The sequence below is a fragment of the Montipora capricornis genome, chromosome 2 (genome assembly GCF_036669925.1).
Source record: "Montipora capricornis isolate CH-2021 chromosome 2, ASM3666992v2, whole genome shotgun sequence".
NCBI lineage: Eukaryota > Metazoa > Cnidaria > Anthozoa > Scleractinia > Acroporidae > Montipora > Montipora capricornis.
The window spans coordinates 10,934,757-10,961,256 of NC_090884.1; the positions used below are offsets into that span (position 1 = coordinate 10,934,757).

Here is a 26,500-nt window from a genome sequence, read left to right on the forward strand (position 1 = left end):
ACAATTACCTCCACGTTGTCCAAAAATGAACAAAAAATCAATGTGGGAAGTTAAAAAAATTTCAAGATTTCTGCTCACGGGACATCAAATCTTGCCATCTTGCGGCTGCAAGGCGAGTGAAACTGTGGTCGCTAAATGCGAACTTGATCTTTAAGAAACCTCACCAGTTGACTAAATTCACTTAATAAGTCCACTTAAACAATATTTGGCAGAGAAGATTTCACTTCAAAGATTTAATTGCAATATATTTGGGTTTACAGACACTGGGCTTATTCGCTAACGAAGCCCGATTTTGTCACATTTTGGGTGTTTTTCCGGGCATGTTCTCTCCAAAACGAAGTCGGTGACCCCCCATTTTTTTTACTTTTCTGACATAACTAACTCATCATCTAACAGTGGTAAAAGTTTCAGAAAAAAATCAATGTTGAAAAATTTTCGCGCGAACGTCCTTAAAGGAATACGACGGCGAAGGCGTCTGAAAAGTCTCTACCCAATTAGGCCATTAAAAGTTTTTCTTGTGCGTTGAAATTTGCTGTGCAACTTGTTTTCGAAGCCATGTTGCAGAAACATAACCACTATCCGGAAATTTGCATATGAAATAACTCCGCAGACGATGCATTTCCTCGTACGTGAGATGTGATTTAGCCATTGACTAGAGAAAACACCGTTCTGTCGCGTTTCAATAATGAATTTTAAACATCCTTTAGCCGTTGTTTATTGAGACAACGTCTAAACCGTGGCTCAGCCCTAAACATTGCCTAACTTAGACTTCGTTTAAGTAATCGACCCTTATTGTTTAGTTAACATAGTTTTGAAATCCAAAGAAAAAGAAGTAGCACTTTATTAATGAGGCTCATTCAAGAGCTTAGCTGTATCAATAGCGGCCTAATACTTCTTAATTAAAACTCATAATGGTGGTGTAACACTGAGACAAAATATTGCCCGTTGGTAGCTATATAATTTTTCTGCATTTTGAAAAGACCTTGAGGTAGAATGAATATACAAGTAAATAAAGAATAAAATGACTCTCAAAAGGTGATTGCATCAGATGGTTATAGATGTGGACCAGTATGACTTTTTAGTATTCTACAAAATATTCCTTTCATATCACACATTTCATTTTAATTTTATGAGAGCTAGTTGTGCCAAAAACCCAGCCATCTTTACCGCTCTTAATTCTAGTCACTGGTCTATACAAACTCTCTCTCTGATATTACGGTTCTTCAGAGCAGCAAGGACTGTTTTTCCCATGTACCGGTACTTGCCAATTCTCCATGTCAATTTACCAACATGCCAGTTTTGGAGATAAAGTCAGAGAGGCCAGACTGAGATGGTTTGGACAGATCTAGAGGAGGGATAGTGAATATATCGGAATAGGAAATAGGATTGAGGGTGAGATGCAGGCAGATGATTTGCTGTGGCGACCCCGAAAGCGAATAGCTTAAAGGAGAAGAAGACTCGCAAAAAATCTTGTGCAGGCTTGAGAACTGGCATGGAGCAGTATGACAGTGATTTGGCTTGTACTTTTTGCGCACAAGTTTCAGCAACGATATTTATGATTTCTACATTTTTTTCTCCCGTTACTGCATGGTCTCATAAAGACATTGGTTTCTCCCCTACTGGTCTTATGTTATATTGTTTTATTGGTTTGGATTTGAAGTACATGTGTCTTTTTGTCGTATATCACTTTCTAGATTTTTCAGACTCGTATAATTATCCTGTTACAGTACCTTGAAGGATACATGAATTCTGCAAATTTTAGTGGAAAACAATGTAACTTTTACATCCTTATCAATAATGGTTTGGCCACGCATAGACAAGCGGAAATCTGAAATATTGGTTTTTAACATTTCCATTGTGGTTATCCTTTTAGAAACAATGAGGATGCGATGAAATTATGCGAGTTGGCAAAAGCACTTAACCTCAAGGCAGTCACTAAGGTAAGGGGAAGAGACACATAGACAGTAATGATGTATAAGTCAAGAGCATTTTTCTAGATATTATTATGCGAGGTGTTAATTTATGTAGTGCTTTTTGCCATGGGCCCAAAGACTTGAAGCACTCTTCCAACAGTTTGTGAGAGAAAGACCTCTCATGGTTCAAGGGGCAGTCCTTAAAATCTTCACGACCACAATCTTGGACACTCCATGATCTAATTTTGACTTCACTAGAATGAGACTTCAATAGGTCACTTTGGAAAATACCATAACACTCTTTGTCTTGGGACTTACAATGATCCCGAGAGAAAACAAAAACAATCCTCATGCAAAATTTGGGGGACAAACAAAGGGTATTAAATTATGGTATTTTCCGAAGTGGCCTATGTCGCTTGTCGCTTGTCTGAATTTTTAAAAGGTCTTGTGTCGATGCTTTGTCAATTTTTCACGTTGCTGTCGAAATTTAAAGAAAGGATTTCGTTTGTCGCGATTTCTCTTTAAGTGCTGTCGCTACTTTTTAGGCCGTGTCCCTTGTCGGAATTTACCCTGGCAGAGCCTCTTGTATACCGCCATCAATCTAAATCTCTTCATCGTTTCGTCAAAAGATGACTGACTCGTTCCCATGTCACTCAAACGTCAGAAATTCCATTTCTTGAAGAGTTTGTGTGTTTGCTTAAGGGAGAAATTTAGCATCGTGATTATGGCAATTGGAAAACATCAGACTGAAATCTGCGTTTTGCCAAAAAACACAAGGGAATTTGTTCGATTTTGGTTCATAGCTTTCCTTTGCTTAGTTTGTTTGTTTTTCCTAGGCAGAGCAAATGGATGACAAGTTGTTGTTTCAACTGTCTTTCACATCACGGGGCTGTTTCTCTCCGCTTGCAGCATCTCTTGGCGGAATCGTGGGTCAAGAAGCGTTGAAAGCCTTAACTGGAAAATACACTCCTTTAAGGCAGTGGGTACGTAGAGACCACCAAATATCTACGTGCAAGATCGTTTAATTGACTTGATATGAACCTCTTTGACATTGATTTAATTTTGAAACTGGGACAAAGTCCATATTTGATTCAACTATTTTTTAGTAATAATGACTTGCGTGAAAACTGCTGAAAATTGTTGAAAATCTTCAGTTTTATTAGCAATGTAAACAGGAAAAGACATATTCACCATGGTCAGAGATCTGTCTTGTACCGTGCAATGGTGTGTTTCATTACTATTGGCTAATGCTAAAATAATTTTAACTCCTTGGAGTTCATTAACACACTAAATTACACTCTTTCGATCACTGGTCATTGTAAATATCCTATGCAAATGTCTCGCTCGTATTCAACATGACTTGTGAGATGATTGGGTGATGTAGAAAGTTGCTAATAAACTATTAATGATCATGATGAAAAAAAAATTCATTTAAGTGACTGTCAAGTCTTCTATCGTTGGGGCGCTAATTGAGGACATTTTACATAGAAATCAGACCAGTTTAGAGCGAGTTTCAATCGAGTGTGGTAAAACCAAAACCAAAGTAATTACTTTTGCCAATCAAAAAGGACGGAGACAATCCAGTAAACCAATGAAAACTTGAAGTAATTACACGTAACCGACACAAAGCGCGGGAAAATGTGCACGCACGAGGCCCGATTTGTTTTGGTTTCACTTCTGATTGGTTGAAAAAGTGGCGCGAGAACTTTGAACCAGTCACTGAGTGAAGTAATGCAGAACCAAAGCAATTCGCTAATTACTTTCGACACTTACCGGTAATTGAAAACCGCTCTAACTCAAATTAAATCAAATGTTGGCTTTTAAGGAGGTTGTTGGGGGTGGGGGGAGGGGGTGGTGGAGAAGGATTACCTAGACAAAAACCTTTTTGAGTAAAGTCGAGAACAACAAAGTCAACCCACATTTGACGCCGAATGGGACGGGAATGGACCACGAACACATTTGCCCTATGCTGTATCATGGGAGTCTCATTCGCGGGAAATTCAGTCTAAAAACAAATCGGTCTGTGAAAACGCCGCGACACGAGCACAATGGAGTTGTAGGCTCCGGGTCATGGGTTCTTGATAGAGACAAGTAACTTCTCTGTCTCCCAAATGCTGCTCTTCAAGTAAAGATAGTCAACTACATTTAAAAATAACGCTATTTTCTACCCTTAACGTATTATTGGAAATAGGAAGCAAATGATTAGGCTTAAGGGGGCACTTCGTGTTGGATGACAAAAATTTGGTGTGCATCTAATTATGGTCAGTCCTGGACATAAGCGCAACTGTAAAATTCATTTTTGTCATTTGCCATTAGCTTGCGGTGTGATTTTCCTTTCCTGTTTGATAGCTTTACATTGATGCCACCGAAGTGCTCAAGGGACAAGAGGAACTGGACAACAAATCGTTTTTACCAAGGTTTGATGACGGTGTTAGGTTCCGTCCACACGTATCCGTGTTCGTTTGAAAACGCAACTTCTTTTCTCCGTTTTCAAAGCAATTCGCGTCCACGCGTAGCGTTTTTGCATCGTTTTCGCACCTCCACACGTATACGATCAAACGATTTATAAAACGATAACTTTTTGGCAATAACCCGACTGCGCATGCTTGACGCATGAGTACTCGTTTTTACGATAACTATTTGGGCTAGAAAGTTGTCCCACTAAGCGCTAGTACGTCCCGGTCTAACCCAAAACCGTCGAGGTCTTAGCGAGCAAGCACCAAGTCATTTCAACCGTCCGCCTCTTGACACCGGTAGGGAAAGTAATCTGATAATGTTCTGCCGCCTTCTAGAATAGTCAGCTAGAAGAAATAGTCAAGCTAAATTTGCTTGAAAACAGGCAATTAGGTTTGAAATAAGCTCAAGTATTAAAGACAAGAAAGTTGAAGCGCCCGTCCGCCATCTTGAATAAGTTTATAATATCGCGTTGAGTGGATTGGAACTGATAGTGTGACGTCAACGTTTTCGAAAAGTTCCGTTTTCGTCCGCCCACACGTGTGAGCGAAAACAGCGTTTTCAAAAAGTTCCACTCTGGAGAGCGTTTTTGAAAAGTTCCGTTTTCAGTGATCGTTTTCATGGAATACGTGTGGATGAAGGCCGTATCCGTAAAGACAAAGTTGCGTTTTCAAACGAAAACGGATACGTGAAGATAGTTTATTTTAATGTCAAGTGTACATGGACTGATTGCCCCAGTCTCTAGAGCTGGAGGCGTACGATTCAAGTCTATGACAAACTAGAAAAGTAGATCAAATCAAATGTTGGCCTTTGAGGAGAGGGGAAAACTTCTCGGAGCAGAGTAGAGAACCAACAACTTCAACCCACATTTGACGCCGAATCTGGGAATTGAACCCGGGCCGCGTAGGTGGGAGGCGAGTGTTCTAACCACTGCGCTAATACCGCTCCCAACGCTGCTCGTCATGTTGCAGGTGTTGGATTTAAAAGGTCTTTTAGGTGAACGGATAGAGAGGGTTTCAATCGAGTGTCGTAAAACCAAAACCAAAGTAATTACTTTGGCCAATCAAAAAGGACAATCCAGTAAACCAATCGAAACTCGAAGTAATTACACGTAGCCGACACAAAGCTCGGGAAAATGTGCACGCGCGAGCCACCGTTGGTTTTGGTTTCACTTCTGATTGGTTGACAAAATGGCGCGAGAACTTTGAACCAATCACTGAGTGAAGTAATGCAAAACCAAAGTAATTTGCTAATTACTTTCGACACTCAATTTAAAACTGCTCTATCGATCTTACAAATGCATTGTACGTTTCCATTGCATATAATTTCTTGCGCTATCAGCACGCACGAGCATTTCAGCTGGTTGTTTTTCGTCCACGCTTAGGTTCACATTCAAATTGATGTATTTTTTCTTTGCCATTTTTCTTGCAATGATGATCTTTTCCCTTCCTCAGGCAGGATCGTTACGATTCGTTGCGCATTTGTATTGGAGAAGAGTTGCTAACAAAATTGTCAAATCTAAGGTTATTTATGGTGAGAAACCCGTCTTTTTTTAAACTTTCAAATAATTTTGTCCTTGTCACTTCCCGTTTCTTCACACACTATACTAATTTGCTGTTCCCAAAAAGAAGATTTAACTATCCACTATTGTAAATATACACAACTCGACAGGACAATTGATTCGTTTAATTTGTTTGTCCTCTATACAACAACTTTTCAACAATAATATCTATTCGAAAGACTCGATAAAAGCGACTGCTGGGCACGAAAAAACTCTGCTAGGAGCCAGTTTCTCGAAAGTCCCGAGAACGTTTCGGGCCCGGAAAGCCAGTCGTCAAGCTGCAATCTGCTTATTTTGAAAAGCTGATCCTTTAACATGTTTTTAATGTAAGCAAAACTAAGAGGATTGCGAAGTTTGATGGCTTGGAACCTCGGCGTTGCGAAGATATAAAGGGAATTGTGGCACCCGAAATAGGCCCGAAAACTTTCGGGACTTTTGAGAAACAGGCCATAGGACTGATCAACGTCCAATATACATATGCAAATGTCAATCAAAGAAACTGTCCAAAACAGAACAAACAGGTGTCCATACACATCTAGGTACAAAATTCTTGGGTCGTGACTCATATTGTTAAATTGTTCGCAACATCCTCTACTGCTGTTTTCAATAAATTGTCGAAAGTAATTTGGCGATTTCTTGGTTTTCTCTACTAAACACGATGATGGGTTTAATGAGGTTGGGTTTGAATTGGTTGCAACATTGAGTTAGCCGATTTGGTCTCTTGCTTATTTGGTTTAAAAATAGACACTTTTCTGACGCTGATGTTGACTAGGACACTTTGGGTAAATGTTAATCATGGGTGATGGACTCGTGTTTTGAATATATCACAGCAAGTTGTCGTTATTTTAGACCACCTATATTTAGAACGGCATCTAGCATCAAGAATTGTCATGAAGCTTATCCTGAAAAGAGCACTGTTTCATCGTCGAAATATACAACTCTTAATTCAATTACTATCTCCTTCACAATACTGTGATCAGTTGTTCGATGTTTGATTGATTTGAGACAGCGGACGTTTGTTCTTTTCTGTAGGTTGGATGCGGTGCTATCGGCTGTGAACTGTTAAAGAACTTCTCTCTTTTAGGAATTGCAGCCGGCCAGAGTGGCATGGTATTTTTATCGTCTTCTTCTTTTATCTTCGTTTTTTTGTTTAGTAGTACAGTAGTCGTTCATTTGCTATTGAAGAATAACTGGTTTTCAAGTTTTTAAAAGTTTCCTTCTTATGTTCCATTTTGCAGATGACGGTCACAGACAATGACCTCATAGAAAAATCGAATTTAAATCGCCAGTTCTTGTTTCGACCGCACCACATTCAGGTAAGAAAGCGGAATTAAGATTGTTTAAAACTATGCAGCTGCAAGGATGCCGGCAAAAGGTTGATGACGACGACGATGGTGATGTGGACAACGAAGACCATAGCGATAAGAATGACGACGATAGCGAAGAGGATGACGACGATAGCGATGTGGACGACGACGATAGCGATGAGGACGACGACGATAGCGATGCGGACGACGACGATAGCGATGAGGATGACGACGATAGCGATGAGGATGACGACAATAGCGATGAGGATGACGACAATGGCTATGACGTCGACCACGATGTCGAATTTGGCTGTTGTAGCTTCTAAAGGCAAAAAAATGCTACAGCTGTTAATAGTTTAAGAAACGTTACCTTGAGCTGAGAGTAGGACGGTCAAACCTTTAGAGATTTAAAAAAGTCCATGATTTGACTTTTCTTTATTGCATTTGTGTTCAAGTTGCATTATGTGTCAATGCTTGGAGGTGTTTTGTTTAGACTGGTAGGCTTCGTCTAACAGGTCATCATGATATCATGGTTTATGACCTTGCATTAAACCATTGAAGATTGATCTGTATACACCCTCAAGCTTCATCAATATTCTTTTAACCAAACCTACAACCACAGTCTTAAATAATGAATTAAAACTTGGCTGTGATCACAGCAATCAACTCAACTTCTTTGAACATATCTATCTACGAAGAGTCGCTGAACCAACCAAATTGTTCACAAAAGTGAAGCGAGGCTAGCGAATCAGATCAGGGATATGAGCAAGGGTACAATGGCCACGTTTCTTCTCAGAACGATGTCAATGGTTAGACTATGGAGAAACTTGCAAGTCGATATCTGTCGCACGGGGAAAGTATAATTAAGTATAGAGGGAAATAAATTTTGCTTTAATGTCTTTTTTTGCAGAAACCCAAATCAGTGACGGCAGCATCGTCAGTCGTGTTAATAAATCCAGGTAAGTGGAATTGTTGGCTTAAATGCCTTGCAGAATTCATATTCATTTGAAAACAAGGAGTGCAAAGGAGGAAACACTTATCGATGCAGAAGACAATAGTGAGCTTAAGCTAGATCGACGACAGACACCAGCTGCTAGAAGCGTCATCTGGAAATACCAATACGACTTCGCGTTATTGTAATCATTTTACCGTGATTATTTCATTTTGTTGGGGATGTAAATTTGGCGGCCATATTTGTGTCCCCACCCAATCCTCTGGGAATTGAACTCTGTTATTATGCAAACGTTTTCTTTTGTTTTCGTTGAAAAACATGGCTGTTAATCACGTGAATGAAAACCAGCAATACGGTGTAGGAGCGGTCACGGAGCATATCAATTCGCTGGGAGTCGATTTTAATGAGGGAGCTCGAGGAAAACCGGAGTGAAGCAACTACGCCAGTCTGACTCACCAACGTGTGTACAGCACGGGGTATTAGATGGTCACGCATCTCGGTCTTGACCTCTTCCAACTCAAAGGACTCAAAGGAGAGCAGACGGGGACCAATCTCTTTGCCTGAATCATGGTTCCCTTAACCTACGGTCGGGAAAGAGAGTCAAAGAGTCAACGCCAAAAAAGACTATATGTGATTGGCTGTTGAAAAGCGGTTTCATTTCCTGCCTTTTCACCGGAAGTTACGAGGTTACGGGCTTACAGAAATCGGAAGGATACAGATTGTATCCTTCGACTTGTACATTTTATTCCTTAAAGCCTCATACTGATCTTCCTTTAGGGGGAGTTCAGATTTCCCTAACTTCTCGAGAGCGTAGTCCAATGTGTTGTGAAAATGCCATATTTTCAAAAGTTTGAGTTTCCACGCATAGTTAGAAGACCCTTCACGAACGCGCAGTTATTCAATCGGAACCAGAGTTTCCGGTTTTGGATCCAGTGCCCGTTCCGCTGGACAAGGGTAACGGGGCTCTGGGAACGAGATTGAGACGGGAACCAGTTTTTTGCCATTGACAATCCTTGCGCAGTGATGACTGTTTTGCTTTGTTTTTTTTTTCAGATGTCCATGTGGATCCTCATCAACACAAAGGTAAGTTTTAAGGTTAAGGCTAAGGTAGTTTATTGGTTGCCAGTTGGCTGAATTGCCTAATATAAATTTCTAAATTACAATAAATAATATGTTATTTGCCAGCTGGGAGGTCCGTATAGCGAAAAACTGTGACGGAGGTCCTGAAAATGCTGCTCGAGGCCGCAGGCCGAGGGCAGCGTTTTCAAGACCGAGGTCACAGCTATTCACTATACGGACCGACCCGTAACTGGCAAATAACTTATTTCCCCCCCCCCCCCCCCACCCCCTCTCCCTCTCTTTCTCTCTGAAATCACTTTTTAATTACTGACTCGCGCCGCGCTTGATAACGAATGCAGTAAGCGACTTACAAACTGAGCGTTTCGAAGAGAAATCTTTTTTAATTTAAATTTTATTTCCACGTCTCTTGAAACACTTACTTGTATGTAAACAGATTCGGTGTCAAAAAATGGAAATTTAAGGTCATTACACAAGCTCACACAACCAGGGCTAGGTTTCCGCCCGGGTTGGCGGGCAAGATAGAAAAATTCCGCCCACTCCCAGAGCCAATCAGATTGCATGATTCGCAGAATTCTGACGGAAAAATATTTGGCCCGAGGTTATGGCGTACGGACCGAGCGCCGAATATTTTTCTGTCCGGACCGACTTCAACTCAGTCAATAAGCATTTTATGGTATGGGCTCTTACACTATTCATGAGGACTCAAAATATGAAGTTTGGACAAAGTAAGTTTAAAAATGTGCACAGAAAATTTATCTAATATGTTGTTTCCATTTGCTTTCCTGGCTGTAAATAACTTGGATTTTTAAACGTGTCCAAATCCTCTGAAATCGAATCGCACGGGGCAGTACGTATTCCTAGCAGGGCTATACGGCTTTTTTCGGCCCTCATACGGGGATTTTCCCAATAGTTTTGATAAACAAGACTATTAAGAAAACTGGATATATTTCAGAAATTTAGGATCTGATTTACAACTATTCTATGAGTATGAGAATAAGAATAAGAATAAGAATAAGAATAAGGATAAGAATAAGAATAAGAATAAGAATAAGAATAAGAATAAGAATAAGAATAAGAATAAGAATAAGAATAAGAATAAGAATAAGAATAAGAATAAGAATATTGAAATATGTACACTTAGTTATTGTTTTCCTTTTTCTGGTTTGAGAAATAAAAGTCTTGAAAGGACTTATGCAATTTTTTGTTTCAACTTGTCATCACATGTGCCTATTGGCCACAAAAGTATAATGCCAGAAAATATCCGTCGCTTTGAAACACCTTAGTAGTTCGCGTGAAAGCTGCTTGATAGCGCATCTGGGTTTATGTACTGTTCTTTTTCCTGTAGTTTGTCCAGAAACCGAGGAATCTCTTTACACAGATACGTTTTTTGAGAGTCAGGATCTCGTAGTCAACGCTCTGGATAATGTAGAGGCCAGGCGGTATATGGATAGGTAGGTTGCCATACCCTCGACGAAGAATAACTAACTACTTTACCACTTAACATCATCGTGAAGGGAGGAGAGGGTGATAAAAAAGGAGGAATATCAAATGGCAGAACTTGCTTTTCACTTGTCCTACCCCACCCGTATGAAAGTACATTGAGAAAGCCCTCGTGAGATTTGTGCAATTTGTGACACGCGGTGCAATGAATTCGTGTGCACTGAAGTAAAATGTAGTGTATTTGCGTGCAAAGGAACAGCCCGGAAACTGTAGCTTGCCTTTCCTTTTCTTCATAACAGTAGTCTCTACTCTCCCTCAAAGTGTGACATGACCACCGATCTGTTCACCAGTCTGACTACCACGTTCCTGTCTGTCGAATTTTAGTCCTGTTGGATAAGGTTAATTCCTGGATAGGTGACCTTCTGGGAGTGGCTTTCGGGTGCAGGGGTAACTTTGTGATGTTAGAATTTGCCTCTAATCAATCAGGGCAGGATTGATATTCTTTTAGGGACCTTTTTTCTGTCTTTCTCCAGCCGGTGTGTCAGTACCCAAAGAGCCTTACTGGAGTCGGGAACTATGGGACCCAAGGGACATGTCCAGGTAATTGGAGCGCCGAATTTTCGTATCATTCGCAAGTCCGCAAGCTACCATTACTATTCTTAACTGTTATCCAATCCTCACTATATTTTAACAGGTCATCGTTCCTCATCTTACTGAGTCTTATGCAAGTCAGGTGCGTATTGCGAATGGCAACGGATAAATTTCGTGATAATTTTAACTTGTTCAATTTCCACAAACTATACTCTCTTCTTTAAGTGAGATTCAGAAAGATAAACTTAAGACACTTATTTGATGTTAAGGGCGAGCGTTTTTAAAACACTAGCGTGAGTGGGAAACCATTCAAGTCCCATAGCTGGTAATAAGCTTCTCGTCAACTTCGTCCTCAAGGCTGTCGGTGGAGAAAAGGTCTGGAAACGGGATTACAGTCTCTTTGGCCCGCACTGACAAACACACACAAAAAAATGTATTATATATTTTTTAATTTACGGAAGCAATTGTGAAATTAAAGTTTCTTCGTTTTCATAAAGTCACGAAATTTAAGTGTCCCGAAACTGAAATGGCCACGGAAAAATCGAGTAAGTGTAATAAGGTATTAAAAACGTGGTATCTTTCTGTTTACTGTGTAAACTGTAAGTTGAGAGAGCTCCAGGAGTTCTTAGGAGCTACACCATTATTGCGTCTTTTTAAAATATGCGGACTTTTCCGTCCAACTCTAAGCAAACAGTTTCCCTTTTTGCTGGGTACATGGATCAGTCAATTACAACGCTACATGCATGCGAACCATTAATTGACCCATCCTCTTCAGTGATTGAATGCAGTGAAAACCGAAATAGTTGACTTGAACTTGAACTGTGCAGTCCGCAAGTTCTTGTAAAGCTAAAAAAACTAGGTTCGCCCATAGTCGAATTAGAATGTCTTTACTTTGGTTGAGACGAGGATCTTAATCTTGTGTTTGACAAATCAATGGCGACACTGCTGAAATAATTTCTTTAAAGTTAGAAAACAGTGAGCCATAAGCACAGTCATGGCGAATTGCCAGAAATTAATTTGCTGCTTTCCCAGTTGGTATAGTATTTTATGGGACTAATTTTTTATTCTTTCGCTCTAATAGCGGGACCCTCCAGAGGAAGATGTACCCCACTGCACACTCAAGTCTTTCCCAGCTGTCATAGAGCACACAATACAATGGGCCCGAGATAAGGTAAGGTTGATGGAGCTTTTATAGTTGCTCGTCAGAATATGGGTCTTGTTTGAGGCTTTTTAGGGTCCGTAACTGTCGGGATTAATGTTCGCTTGTGAGCTCAGCGACTATTTGACTCGTCACCATTCTTCTTGCGGTAACGCGTCCGAAGTATAACTCTCGTGGACATTCCAACGCCATTCCCGACAGCTTTTCTAGCTGAGGGCGATGTATTTGTTGCTTCAAACTGAACAGGGAAATTTGTCATCATATTTTCAATTCTACTATAGTGAAGTGTTCTTTTGAATTGCAAGAAGTCAAATTTTCATTGACTGTGAATTGTTCTTGTCTTTCAGTTTGAAAATAGTTTTACACAAAAGCCGGGATTGTATATGAAATTCTGGGCAACGAATGGATCCCCTGAACAGCTGTTACAAGTAAGAGACGCAAAAAGGGTCCAAGATTCTGGTTTTGGGTGATACTAAGCTACAATCAGTGACAACTGTGATTCGTTTGGGGCGCTAACCTTCAAATGAAATAATTTCACTGTTTTTCGACTTTCACGAGAGGGTTTGAACAGGTCGATCGACATTTCTCAACCAGATCTTTCACATCTGAATTCTTCAAAGTCGACCCGATATTGGAACTTTTCAATCAATTACGCGCAAGTATTTTATCCTGTAACATTTTGGCCATTGTCACACCAAAACGAATTTTGTTTGTTTAGGACACTTTCGTCACGATTGGCCAATATTTTGTGGATTCTCAAAATCGCTGAAGTGCTTGCCTCGGAGGCCACCTAATTTTGGCAAGGCCAATAATATTTTTGAGTATATTGCTGGTAACGAAAATTTTTGCAGCACAATGTCCTTATGTAATTTTGCACTTGGCCCTTCTACATCTTTTCAAAGCGACGATTAAGAAGCTTTTGTATATAGCCAAAAAGTAGAAATTGCAAATGTTGCGAAAATCGTAAGGGGAAATTTTTTTTCCAAGTGCGACGCATTTTTTGCAAGCTTCGAGACGCGTTGTGTCGCTGTCTATTTGGTACACTGTTGCTTGCAATGATCGTTTCAAGTCATAAGAACATTTCAGTCAACTGCTTCTTTAAATACCATTAAACGGAAGAAGGTGTTGTTGTTGTGGCGTCTTAAAAAGAGTTCTTAGGGCCGATTTACACGGTGCGATTTTGGCGCATGCGACAAGCTTACGACAGGCCTACGACATGACTTGCGATTGTTACGACATTTCCTCCGACGTACACGACAATCGTAAACGAGTTGTAAGCCTGTCGTAAGCTTGTCGCATGCGACAAGAATCCTACCGTGTAAATCAGTTTAATTCGGTTGATGTATTGCTTCTTGTTGTAGACTCTTCAATCAGGGAGCGAACCCGAAGGCGTCTATCGAATCTTAAAGTTGTTGAAGCGACGTCCGAAAGACTGGGCAAGCTGTGTGCAGCTTAGCAGAATAGAATTTGAGAAGTACTACAATCATAAGGTAACAGGGAAATGAAATGAAGAGAAAAAAGTCCGTGTAAAAGAATGGGGGCTATTTATTTGGCCAATACTCTTAGTAATCAGAAATGGCAACGCAAACGAAATTGTTGTCGGAATATTTTGTTTTGTAACCCTCACCGCCTGTGTGGTGAAATTCGAATAAACCAGATATTTCAGTCTGTGCAGGGGAAGAGCCGGAAGTCCATGATTCGCGTACTTTCTGCTTCGGACTAGCGTAAAGTCTTTGTTCGTGGTGCTGACCCGTCTGACCGAAAGTATCACAGCGTATCTTCTTTTTTATCTCTCTAGTAGATTTTGTGGGGGCGACGCACTAAATGACAGCAAGTTAATGTTTGGGGTATTTTGGTTCTGCTTATCTCTTTGTAGCTAAGAAAACTAGCTTTTATTCTTCACAACTGAAACATAGGCTATCAAGCATAAGCCATCCAAAATTTAATTTAATTTTAGTCTTTCTGTTTCCTTATTTTTCTCTAGGCGAAACAATTGCTTCACGCATTTCCATTGGACACCAGAGTCAAGGATGGATGTAAGAATTTTTTATACTTTTGTGTTTATCATGTTCAGTTAACTCTTCAAAACTTGTCTAACAATTTTAACTATCCTTCAGCACTTTTTTGGCAGAGCCCAAAGAGACCACCAATACCGCAGCAATTTAGCACAAACAATGAATTGTAAGTTGATCAACTTTTTACTTCTCACTAATCCAAGCCAAGAGAAAATAAGGGTCACATGCAGAGAAGCAGAAGCCCAAATTGGCCCATGGGATATTTGAATTTCAATGCAGTTATTTTTAGATGAAATACAAACGGAAGTGTTTTCGCGGAAAAGTTCGCATAGGCAGAAGACACGCTAAATGACAAAAAATTTAAAGTGAATTAAGTTCCGCTGGGGGCGTCATTTCACAATGCTGCATTCCGGTGATTTTCTGTGACGTCATGCAGTTACTGACTTTCAGGAAAGACGGCGATTTTTGTTTCTGATTATAGCTTTTCTAAAACTTCTTCGCTAGTTTCACGTTTTGTCGATGGAAAATGAGAAGTGTTTTTATTCACCAGGCACAATTAAATTGTCAAAATCAACATTCTACAATGTCCTCGATATAATGATGTGCTACGTCCGATATACTATATGTTCTCGATATGAACTCCATTTACAGTAAAATTTGTCGAAAACCGGCAACCTCGATACAACGAAACTCCGATGAACGATATTTAACAATTATTCGCCGAAGGCGAGGTGAATATCGGTATTCACCAAGCCTAAGGTGAATAATTATTTTAGTATAATTACATAGGTGATTATTTGAAAAATATGCATTTTCTTCAAGACATTTAATTTCTTCGTCTGTCACCTCGACAAAACGGCTTGCGGCCATTTTGAAAAAAACCGCTAAGGTGAATCACCTCAATGGTAACCAATCAGCGCAGAGAATTTTCAATAATCACCTATGTAAATATACTTATACCCAGTAGTACCTTGGCGCTTCGTTAGATCAAGTTTCCACCGACGAGCTGAGTTACCTAGCCTAGGGATGGTTGCGAGGCTGTCGGTGAGAACTTTGTTGCTTTTCTTGTGGAAATTCAGACTACTCGGTATCACAACATGTAACAGAACCTTTGACCGTACGTTTTCTTTTCAGACACATGATGTTCATACGAAGTAGCAGTAAGCTCCGCGCTGACACGTGTGGTGTCCAGTATACAGCACAGGTTTGCTTCGCCCAATACGCGAATAATTAATTCAGTCAGTTGGCAAAAGTACTCATTCTGACTCAGACTACACTAACATTAGACTTACAACATGAAAATAGTTTATTAGGGAAATGTTAGTCAGTCTGCTTATCAATTAAGCATAATAACTAGAATCGTCAATAAAGACGGTGGATATAACATAATACTGTAAAAACAAACTGTTAGGCTGTTAGCACCAACTGTAAGTGATCTTACCTCGCTAGACAGGAAAAGCATTCAGCAACAACCCTCCAAAAGAAAATGAAAAAAAAAATTTCAAATATCGCTTTCGTCCTCTAATGAGGCGGCAGAAGACCTAGGAGGCGGTGTGAGGAGGCGGTGTGGTCCAGGCGTGGTCCGGTGGTTAGGACTTTGGGTTTGCATGCGGTTGCCCTGGGTTCAAATCCCGTTCTGGGGCCCGTTTCTCGAAAGTCTCGAAAATTAACGGGTCATTTTCGGGTGTCACAATTCCCTTTGTATCTCAAGAGCGGAGAGGATTTTAAAAGTTGTCAAACTTCACAGTAATTTTTCTTTTTGTTACCTTTAAAACATGTTTTAAGATCGGCATTCTAAAACAAGCGGTTGGCAGTTTCGCAAATGGCTTGTCGGGCCCGAAAAGTTGTCGGGACTTTCGAGAAACTGGCCCCAGGCCTCTGGCCTTTGAGTTGTTTCCGGTTGTCCCGGATTCAACTCTACCACGCTTTGTAAATAGCCAACTAGTTGCCTCCTTCCAGTTGGGGTTCTTAATCATGTGTCTTTCAAATTATTAAAAGTGGGGTTCCGTGAACTACAATCACAAACAAAAGTAGTTGGGAAGGCTATGTAAATGAACCACACCAAAGCTGTATTTCAAGCCGCTTCTGTTGAAGCGCAAAAGAAATAGTTTGACCTTCTCTTGTATAGCCCCCTCCCCCCCCCCCCTATTCAATGTTGGAAGGTAGCACCACAGTTTCCCACTAAAACCATTCAGTTTTGTACAACATTGAATGAGAGGGGAGGGAAGAGAAGCAATGAAGACATCGAAAGTGCTAACCTTCCCAACGGTTTTGTCTATGATTGTAGCTTGATAGCTAAGTGCACTTCCACTTTAAACAAAACATTTACCCTTTTAACACGTCTTCCTGCTTGACACAAGATCTACGACCGCGACGTCCATCGTTCACGTCGTACAATGTGGACGAAATATTCACATTTGTACACTTGCGTTATCGTCAAAACCTCACGTTTGGGGTGCAGGGATGGCTCAGTGGTTAGAGCACTCGCCTCCCACCAGTGCGGCTTGGGTTCGATTCCCAGACTCGGCGTCAGATGTGGGTTGAGTTTGTTGGTTCTCTACTCTGCACCGTGAGGTTTTTCTCCGGGTCCTCCGGTTTTCCCCTCTCCTCAAAAACCAACATTTGACTTGATTTGCGTTAATTGTTAAATTTCAGTTTACAGTGTTCCCAATTAGTGCTCCAGCGTTAGAACGACTAGACACTTAAATAAATTTCCTTTCCTTTCCTTTCCGTTCACGTCGTTGTTGTGCAAAGTACCTCAATAATATGTGTTAAAATGCGTTGTAGATCTTAGGTGGTTTTCACGTTACGTCGTCGCTGCCATATTGGGTGGACGAAAACAGAAGATCTCTTATTGCCTCCTTTTGTTCGTCCATCAGTAATTGTACATGACGTCATTGTTATCTGTGACGTCTAGAGATTGGTTGCACCCATCTATAAGATATCATGACAACACCGTTTTACTCCCGTTTCTAAACAAAACTTAAGCAAAAGGTTGTGCCGACAGCGATCTACAGAGGAAGACTGACAATAATACGCGATAGAAAGATTTAGGATCGCGGTTTCGTGATACGAGAAACGCCAGGGTATGTTTGTCGTAAAATTATGAAAAATTGCGTATACGAAGTGCTGACTTGTGTCCCTGTTTTGAGAAATTGCGCGATCATCTGTGGTTAACAAGTTTCCTTGATATTTTACAAAACGCAAATTTGCCGAACCTTTTCAATATGCGGCCAATCCCCCCCGTCGTTTCTAACGTATTACATAAGCACCTACGGCCTTCGTAGTGCGTCAAAACATTTAAATTTTGAGTCACTCGTTCTTTTTTTATTTTGTTTAAAACACGCAATGATACTAAACTAAAAACCTGTTCACTAAATTAACATTACAAAAAGAAAGGAGGAAATGAGTTACAATACTAACTTGACAAAAACATAACAATACCACGGTCTCTTTTTTTTTCCCGAATCACTCGTTCTAAAGTCACTTGAGAAATTACACGTCCCATTGTTCGGCCCTCGATTTTATTTGAATCGCTGAGGGCGCGATCGTTTCTTTCCGGGACAGAAATACACAGAGTATTCAGCTTACCTAGTCATTTGGGGCTGATCCTATTTTGTTAATGAATCGACTGTTAATTATTAATAGTATGACTTTTCTCATTTTTTTCAACAGGATTTAAGTGATAATCGCATTGTTGAAATTCTTCAAAATGTCCTTGTTCCAGATTTCATACCAAATTCAAAGGTAGGTCTAAAGTTTTTACTCGACGTGGTATGCTAAAAGCAAGTATAAAGCACACTTTTCAAGGATTCCCATTTCGGCTCTATTGTCAAAGTGGGTTTACGATATTTTATCTGTTTATTTGGCGTCCAAAGAAGAACTGGGATCCTTTCATTAGGAAAAAGAAGCAGCACACTTTATTTAACGAGGGACGCGTATTTTAACCTACATTGCATCAGAATGAAGTTCAGTTGCCAGAGAGATTTTCTTGTCTCCAAGGTGGTCGCAGTTTCGTCACTCTTTTAATCTTAAATGGCAATTTTATTTTGCAATGTTAAGGGTTATCATTGGCCAAGCATCACTGAGTGCAGCACGTACCACGCCATTGGTTACCTTTATCAACCCCTAAATGCCGTTTGTTTGTTTTTTTGGCGGGGACTGGGGGCTGGTGGGTGGTGGTGTTTTCCAGGTGATCTGGTGACGTAATTCGGAGGACTGGGGAGAAAAATTTTAACACCGTATCCCACAACCCCGCGCGGCCTTGAATGTTATTTTCGAATTCAACATGGCAGAGGCGAGGTTAAAACTCGTCGGTTCTACTTGAATGTTCATTCAGTAACAGGAAATGTGGGAGACACAGGATTAGTTGTTGAGTTTTGGCGATGGAAATATTGCCAGAAATTTGGAAACAACACGTAAGGCCGCGCGCGGTTGTGGGATACGGTGCTAAAGTTTTTCTTCCCAGTCCTCCAAATTACGTCACTAGATCACCTGGTTGTATTATTGGGGGTTTTCATCTGACGTCACGGCGGCCATGTTGGTGAACAGAACAATGCTGTAAAATGTCTTTTGGGAATTTGACTCTATTATTATGCAAAAACTTGTGGAACCATTTTCTGTTGTTTTTTACACCAACATGGCCGTCTCATCACGTGGATGAAAACCAAGGATAAGAACAGTAGATAGCCAGATCAGTGAGGCATGGAACAGTTCCAAGAGGAAATCTTGGTGATATAAAGCAACCACTCTACATAACGTACGACAATATAGGTTGGTGAAAGTGGTCAATTACACTGTCGTCTCGTCAATTTGGAAAAGGAGGAGGTTAGGGAGAACTTAGCAACAATCTGTTGGATTTGGATTAATGTTGGTCGGGAAAGCGAGTTCATGGTACCGAAACGGCTGTTTATTAGCTGATATCCAACGTTCTGGAGCGATAAGTGGTTATCTTTAGTTTTAAGTGAAAAGACTCTTCTTGCAGGGCAATAACGTCCCCGTTATTGGTCTTCTATTTCCCTAGGTACCAAACAGTGGCTAAGTAATGATCCGAAAAGTAACAATGAACAAATTATTTCGCCGTTTCTATATTTTTCAGCGAATCGAAACCGATGAAACATCTTCCAAACCGTCTGAAATGCCATCTTTTGACGTCGATAAGTTGATACCTGACCTGGAAGAGCTGATAGCTAAAGGAATAAAATCTAGCAAAGGTAAGGAACCTTTGGCATCCATGAAAAATGTAATATCTCATTTATTCACGTTTATCACTCGGCGGCCATTTTGGAGTCCGTGGTGCATTGTCTTTTCACGTCTAGCCTCACACTGAATGAGAGGTTGGACTTGCAAGGTCTTTTGTTTGGACATTGACTGATATGGGTCTGTTCTCTCATATAGGACCAGAGACCGTACCCCTTATGACGTAACACATCACAATTCTTTTGTTGAGTGACTACTGAAACATTGCATTCTGGTACTTATAGTAGTCACTCGACAAAATAATTTTGATCATAAGTAGTAAGACCTATAGAGCCTACGTTGTACAGATACAACCTCTCCTCACTTGGGATTTTATTCCTGAGTTTATTCCTGTATATTCCTGAGTTGCTTGACCGTTCACAGTTTCCACTTGTTCGTTTGAAATTTGTTTCAGACGTATTGCCCATGTTTTCCCAAGAATTCGAGAAAGACGATGATACCAATGGCCATATTGACTTCATCACCTCTGCCTCAGTGAGTGACACATGAGTGTTTTTTAACTTCGGGACAGAGGTTTAAACCTCGCCCTCCTTGCTCGAAATCGCAATCTTCGGCTTAGCAGCGATATCCTGGTGATCTCTCTGATGCTGGATCATAGCAGTAGCTTATATTCGGTAAAGCATAATGCAGCAGAAATAACTCACCAGGCCCTTGTAATCGCGTACACCGACTTACACTCTTCCCGCCAATAACTCGACCATCGGTCTATCCAAGAGCTTATCAAGGTGAGCCTCTATCTCCTATAGAGGTTTTGCACGGCAGCCATGTTGCATGGCAGAAACAATATATTCTTTTTCCGATGGGAACGAATGTTCTTTCTAATGCAAACATTTTCATGGTTCCCGCCATGCAACATGGCTGCTGTGCAAAACCTCTATGAGTCAACCCTTTCCTGAGTATAGATTTATTTATAGAAGGCCTCCCTTGGGAGATTCAGCACGCCCACTGTTGTAAAAGCCAATCAAAACAGAGCTATCTTATAGCGTCAAGGAAAGCATGGTACTTTTCGCGGGAAAAACCTGTTCCTGAAAATAGATTTACTCGGGAAAGGGTTGACTTAAGGAATTAGTGAAGATGTAGAGGTTCCCCTCCATGAACTCCTGGGGCCCGTTTCTCGAAAGTCCCGAAAACGTTTCGGGCCCGAAAAGCCATTTGTGAAACTGCCAACCGCTTGTTTTGGAAAGCCGATCTTTTAGCGTGTTTTTAAGGTCACAAAAAGAAAAATGACTGTGAAGTTTGACGACTTAAATCCTCTCCGTTCTTGAGATACAAAGGAAATTGTCACACCCGAAAATGGCCCGTAAAGTTTCGGGACTTTCGAGAAACGGGCCCCCTGGTCTATCCAACTGCTTCATGTTACTACACAGTACACCCAGCTCGAAGAAAATAAGAGAATCTCTCATTCCTTCTCTATGGTGTACAGAACGCTTAGCTTCAAGTCCGTCCTTCGATAGGACTCCTGTGCAACCATAAATAACAACTCACCTGAATCGGTTAAGACAATTACTACTTCCCCTCTGCTGGAATAGAATTGAATTAGGAGTGCGTGAATATCTGATTCCTAATTTGTGAAATACCTCCAAATTCTCTTTCAACAGAATCTCCGCGCTACTATGTATAGTATAGAGAACGCTGACAGGCTAAAAACCAAGAAAATCGCGGGTAAAATAGTTCCTGCCATTGCTACCACTACCGCTGCTGTAGCTGGCTTGGTGAGTGGAGTTGTTGAAACCATGTGGTTGACGAGCAAACTATCTCTAGTATCGCGATCTTCTTATAGTTTTGCCTATGCGCGAGCCGTCAATATTTCGTGGTATTGCCGTCTCACTTTTGCGGCCTGTGATTGGTTCTAATGTTGAAATTGACGTCGTTGGACTGAATTGGGTTGCTGACATACGCAAACAAATACGTTTCGCAGGTAGAAAGAATTGAAATTTCGATCAGGCGCGGGTTGATTAGTTTACAGTTTTATTTATCCTTATAAATGATGGACTGTGATACAAAACTAATTGCGATGTTGAGACGGCAATACCACAGTATATTGACGGCGTTGGGAGAAAATATATTCCGCCCAATACGGAATATATTTTCTCCCAACTAGCCGTCAATATAATGTGGTATTGCCGTCTCAAAATCGCAATTTGTTTTTAATAATTTGAACAATTCTTCAACCCTTTACCGTATCTGTCAGCCGTTCAGCATCAACCTGGTTAACCAGGACTTTTCTCTGCACAAATCAAAGTGGTTAAAGTCGTTCCCATGACGTGATTACAAACTACAAAACATGAAACCCAGTTGGGGCACAAGGAAACCAAAGCAATAGCAGTCCTGGGGAATGTTGCTGTTGGTGATAGAACGGTTTTCAAATGTGTCGGAAGTAAATTGCGTTTGCCTTGATTTTGCATTGCTTTGCTCTGTGATTGACCAGGAAAAACTGGCACCACTTTTTTTAACCAATGAGAATCAAAATCAAAACCAATCCCGACTTGGCCGCCCGTATTTTCCCGCCTTTTACGTTGGTTACATGTAAAATTGCTTCGAATTCTGATTGGCTCATTGCATTCTTTTGATGTGTTGTGTGATTGGTTAGAATAATTGCTTTGGTTTTGGTTTTACGACACTCGATTGAAAACCAGTCTCTATATATAGATATTTTCGAAATCAAATGATAACTTCCGCTTTGGTTGTTGAAAATTCACTGTATTAGGCGCTATTTCTCAGGAAAACACTCATTCGAACGAGATTTCTTTATCAGGCCACAATATGATTTCTTTGTTGAAACCATTGGGTTTGTTTTGACAAAAATGTAAATAGTTTCATTGTCGCGCATTTCGCAAAGCTGCGATGATAGCGGTGGGTGAATAGCCCATTTCTGAGTAGCTACATGCCTCAGTTTTAGAGCGAGTCCTGGTGCACAACCGTTCAAATGGAAATGAGTTCCGTATTCTTATGCAAATCAAACTCAGTTCCCTTATAATAGTTGAGCACCAAGACTCACTTCGAAACCGAGACAAACAGCAACTCGGAAATGGCCTATTGTGTTTTTATCGGGACAGTACCCCCCCCCCCCCCCCCCCAATCCGTTCACTTCTTCATTCCCTGTGGGCTGCCCTTACCCGTTTTCCATACCCTACGGAGTACCCCGGTGGTCAATTGTTTCTCTCTGGAAACATGTATCATCGACTAAGTTTGGTTTTCTCTGTTTCAGGTCGCTATTGAGCTTGTCAAAATTGTTATTAAGAGCCCCACGGAGGCCTACAAGAATTGCTTCCTGAACTTAGCGCTTCCTTACGTCATATTCTCTGAACCAGGCCCTCCTGAAGTTACGGTCATAAAGTAAGTGCGAATTGTTTGGAGCAAAAACAGCTTTAGCAGTGGCTTAGTTTCCATGGAGAGCTAAGGCGGTGTGCAATTTTACCATGCGCTATTAGACTTGGAATTTATTTCACAGAGTTGCTTTCAGCAACTACTTAAAAATAGTGAAGCCAAAGAGAATCGACTTTGTTAAAGCAATTGTGAAAACATACAATCTGGAGCATGGATTGTATAATAGAACATTTTGTAGCTTTAAAGGGGCTAGGTCACGCTGTTTGAAGTAATTTTGTTTAATTTTGTTAATTATGAGCTCTAAACGTAAAATTGGCAGAGTAAGAGTCTTTCATTTGCAAAATCACGGCCACATAACAACTGAGAATGATTTTCCAGCTTTATAAATGACATTTTGATATAGACTGATATAAATTTGAAAAAAGGTGGGCCGACGTTTTTCAAATTTACCCAAATTCAATCCATTTCAATCCTCTCCAGTTTTGTCCATCCATGTCCCTTCTTGGCTTCCCTGTGTTTTGTTAGAGTTCTTCTATAGTTTTGAACAGTTATTTTGATATTTTAGTTAATTCTATGACCATTCGATCAGTGCTGAAATTGCCTAAAATTGCGTGACCTAGCCCCTTTAACTACGTAGCTAAAAATTTATGTGGTGTTTCTCGTTTTCTAATACATTCAGCAAAATTACGAGATTCTGACTGTAGGAGACCAGTCAGTACAATTGTTATTCCAAATTGCATCCCTGAAGTCCCAATAAGGGTACTTCTCAAGTAAAGATTCTGATCATCGCAGTTATTAATTGTGTCGACGAAGGATACGCTTCCCAATTGGGTGGTTTCATAGTGGGCCTGTGCATGTTCCAAGCGCGATAAATCGAGAAAATAGGTTGTCGGTCGATTCCAAATCTGCGCCATCTTGAAAAGTCACAATAGCATCCAGCATGCCAAGCGGTTTTTTTTGCTCCTTTTTGAAACGTCACAATAACATACAGCATGCCGATGAATCATTCGGAAAAATTCGGGAAAATTCAGAGGCTTTTCCGATCGTCACGAAACTTGGTCATTTACGAGTTATGGCAATTAGCCAATTTCTGGCCAGTTTTCATTGGAATCGGTTGAAATGACATCATTTTCTGATTTTCCGAAGATCGTTTTCCAGCGAGACCGAAATGGCGTCCACGCAGGAGGGTGAAAAACACGGAATTTTGGAAAAAAATACACAGAGAGCTTCTTTAGAGCCAAGCGAAAACATCTGGCCTCGGTTGTTCAAAAGGTGGATAGCGTTATCCACCGATAAATCACTATCCAGCGAATAAACACTAGTAAAATCAATTGAGTTATCCAGTGGATAGTGATTTATTAATTAAACCTATTGTTATGTGGCGTTCTCGTAGCAGTTGTTGTCGTCCTTGCCCCAATGTATTCGCGGATCGGTCGACTTCTCTGAAATTTGAAAGGATGATTGCTAACAAATGGAGAAAGAATCAGAAGTTTCATTTCAATGAAAACACCACAGGATTTTGTCCACTTGTTATTTAAAGTGAGTAATCAATTCCCCATAACTCAGTCAAGGAGTAAAAGGATTAAGATGTTTTATGGGAACCGATACAGGTTCGTAGGGCCCCAAGGCGACGCGCTATAATCTACGATTACTGCTAGTTAACGTTACTTGAGAAATAACGAAAGGAAAGTCTGAAAAATTCAAGATTGACCGGGATTGGAACCCAGACCTTTGCTTCACCGTTGCAATGCTCTACCAGTTGAGCTATCGAGCCAACTGGGAACTGGTTTATCCACGATCAATCTATATACATGGCTTTCATATACTAACTTCCGTCAAGGATTTGGAGTTCTTTCCAGTATTTCAATTGTTAAGGTATCATTTCACAGGGAAGGCCTGTCGTTCTCAAACTGGGACAAGTGGGTCGTCCAAGGAACTCAAGAATTTAAACTGAAGGACTTCATTCGCTTTTTCAAGGTGATTGTAGTTTATTCGCGATTGTACTGAAAGAGGTGTTACATCATGGTAACCCCGCTGAATTGACGGAATGCAAAACTGGCCCATACATTTTGTCTATTGTGTTAATTAGCATGACTTGGCTCGTTAAACACGTGTCAAATTGAAAGAATTGTGGCTGTAAAAGAAGGCTAATCAGAATTATTTTCACAAAGACAAGAGAATACTACATTGGCAGCCATTTTGGCATTCGGTCCATGAAATGAAGAGATTTGTTTTTCGGTGTTGACTCGGGTACAGTCGGAAAAAATCCTAGTTCTCCTTTGCGGGAGTCGAACCCACGACCTTCCGATTTTCTGCTAACGGATGTAGCTGTAGCTCAGTGGTGGTCCATCCGATCTAGTAATCGGAAGGACATGCAAGAGTTCGACTCCTGCAAAGAAGCACTCGGATTTTTTCCGACTACCCCCGAGTCAACACCGAAACATGAAACGAATCTTTTCGTGGTTGTAGCTGTTGCTTAAACCAAAATGTGTTTAATTTTTGCATACCGGTATATTGGCTTGGATCTCGATGGAGCCTTAGTTATTCTTCATGAAAGTGCACCGAAATTCAACTGTTTTTCGTTGCTGAGACAAAAAATATAGTTCACCATTTTCTGCTCGAAATTTCGCTTTTTGATTATTGAAATTAAGGAAATTAACCGACCTAGAGCGGGTCACGCTTTTTCTCGTCCGCCAGACTAGATCAATCCTTCCAAAGGTGGAGAAACACAGAAATAACAACATTGCTCCCGAATTGTTACTGAATCCGAGATGTTATTTCAAAGGATCCAAGTCGGAATGGAGTCAAATTTTAGTTCGTTAAATCATTAGTTCCTTCTCTCGTAATCGCCTCGGACTGTATCTTATTGTTAGCTTGATTTATTCTAGGATAAGTATGGATTTGTGGTCTCCATTGTGGTACATGGTGTGAAGATTGTGTATGTACCACTTCTGCCAGGACATTCTAAGCGACTGGATCAAAAGTAAGTATTCTACATGGCCAGGAACCGATAACCAGGATCCTCGAACTTCAATCCTATGTCTTTGTAACGGCATTTTCACAGATGAAGCAATTTTCGGACGAGTTCTTAAATAAGGTTTGGCTTGCACGAGTGACCGCTCTTAATCCCATGGGTAATAAATGTTCATGCAAGACTTGTGATTGGCTGGAAAGGTCTGATTTTGGGGGAAAATCAATCAAAAAGTAACTCGGTCTGTAAGAACGCCGTTCCACAAATACAATAAAGTTGTACACTCCCAGTCATGGGTTCCTGGCATTGCGTTTTCATTAGGAGGAAGATTAGTTCTCGGAAAGATACAAATGCACTTCCGTGTTGGTTTCGCGTTGACTCCTGTGTAGCTTTTCACGCGCCGACTGTTTTCGTTATAACGAAGATATCGTTGACGTCACCTATTGTCATTTATTTGCCGACCAGAGCCTC

General features: G+C 40.7%; 1 protein-coding gene across 3 annotated transcripts in view; it reads left to right on the forward strand.

Annotated features, from left to right (window-relative positions):
* LOC138038822 (ubiquitin-like modifier-activating enzyme 6) overlaps positions 1 to 26,500 on the forward strand; it is a 56,611-nt gene that overhangs the window by 28,334 nt on the left and 1,777 nt on the right. For all 3 annotated transcript variants that reach the window (XM_068884888.1, XM_068884886.1, XM_068884887.1), the window contains 24 exons: positions 1,874 to 1,940; positions 2,750 to 2,896; positions 4,263 to 4,330; positions 5,822 to 5,900; positions 6,961 to 7,038; positions 7,167 to 7,244; positions 8,146 to 8,194; positions 9,241 to 9,270; positions 10,613 to 10,718; positions 11,241 to 11,307; positions 11,402 to 11,440; positions 12,380 to 12,469; positions 12,805 to 12,885; positions 13,819 to 13,947; positions 14,442 to 14,493; positions 14,575 to 14,638; positions 15,607 to 15,676; positions 18,148 to 18,219; positions 19,571 to 19,685; positions 20,126 to 20,205; positions 21,330 to 21,443; positions 22,940 to 23,067; positions 24,948 to 25,035; positions 25,947 to 26,041. In XM_068884888.1, coding sequence (XP_068740989.1) covers positions 1,874 to 1,940; positions 2,750 to 2,896; positions 4,263 to 4,330; positions 5,822 to 5,900; positions 6,961 to 7,038; positions 7,167 to 7,244; positions 8,146 to 8,194; positions 9,241 to 9,270; positions 10,613 to 10,718; positions 11,241 to 11,307; positions 11,402 to 11,440; positions 12,380 to 12,469; positions 12,805 to 12,885; positions 13,819 to 13,947; positions 14,442 to 14,493; positions 14,575 to 14,638; positions 15,607 to 15,676; positions 18,148 to 18,219; positions 19,571 to 19,685; positions 20,126 to 20,205; positions 21,330 to 21,443; positions 22,940 to 23,067; positions 24,948 to 25,035; positions 25,947 to 26,041 — 1,986 coding nt within the window. The remainder of the gene's footprint in view (positions 1 to 1,873; positions 1,941 to 2,749; positions 2,897 to 4,262; positions 4,331 to 5,821; positions 5,901 to 6,960; positions 7,039 to 7,166; positions 7,245 to 8,145; positions 8,195 to 9,240; positions 9,271 to 10,612; positions 10,719 to 11,240; positions 11,308 to 11,401; positions 11,441 to 12,379; positions 12,470 to 12,804; positions 12,886 to 13,818; positions 13,948 to 14,441; positions 14,494 to 14,574; positions 14,639 to 15,606; positions 15,677 to 18,147; positions 18,220 to 19,570; positions 19,686 to 20,125; positions 20,206 to 21,329; positions 21,444 to 22,939; positions 23,068 to 24,947; positions 25,036 to 25,946; positions 26,042 to 26,500) is intronic.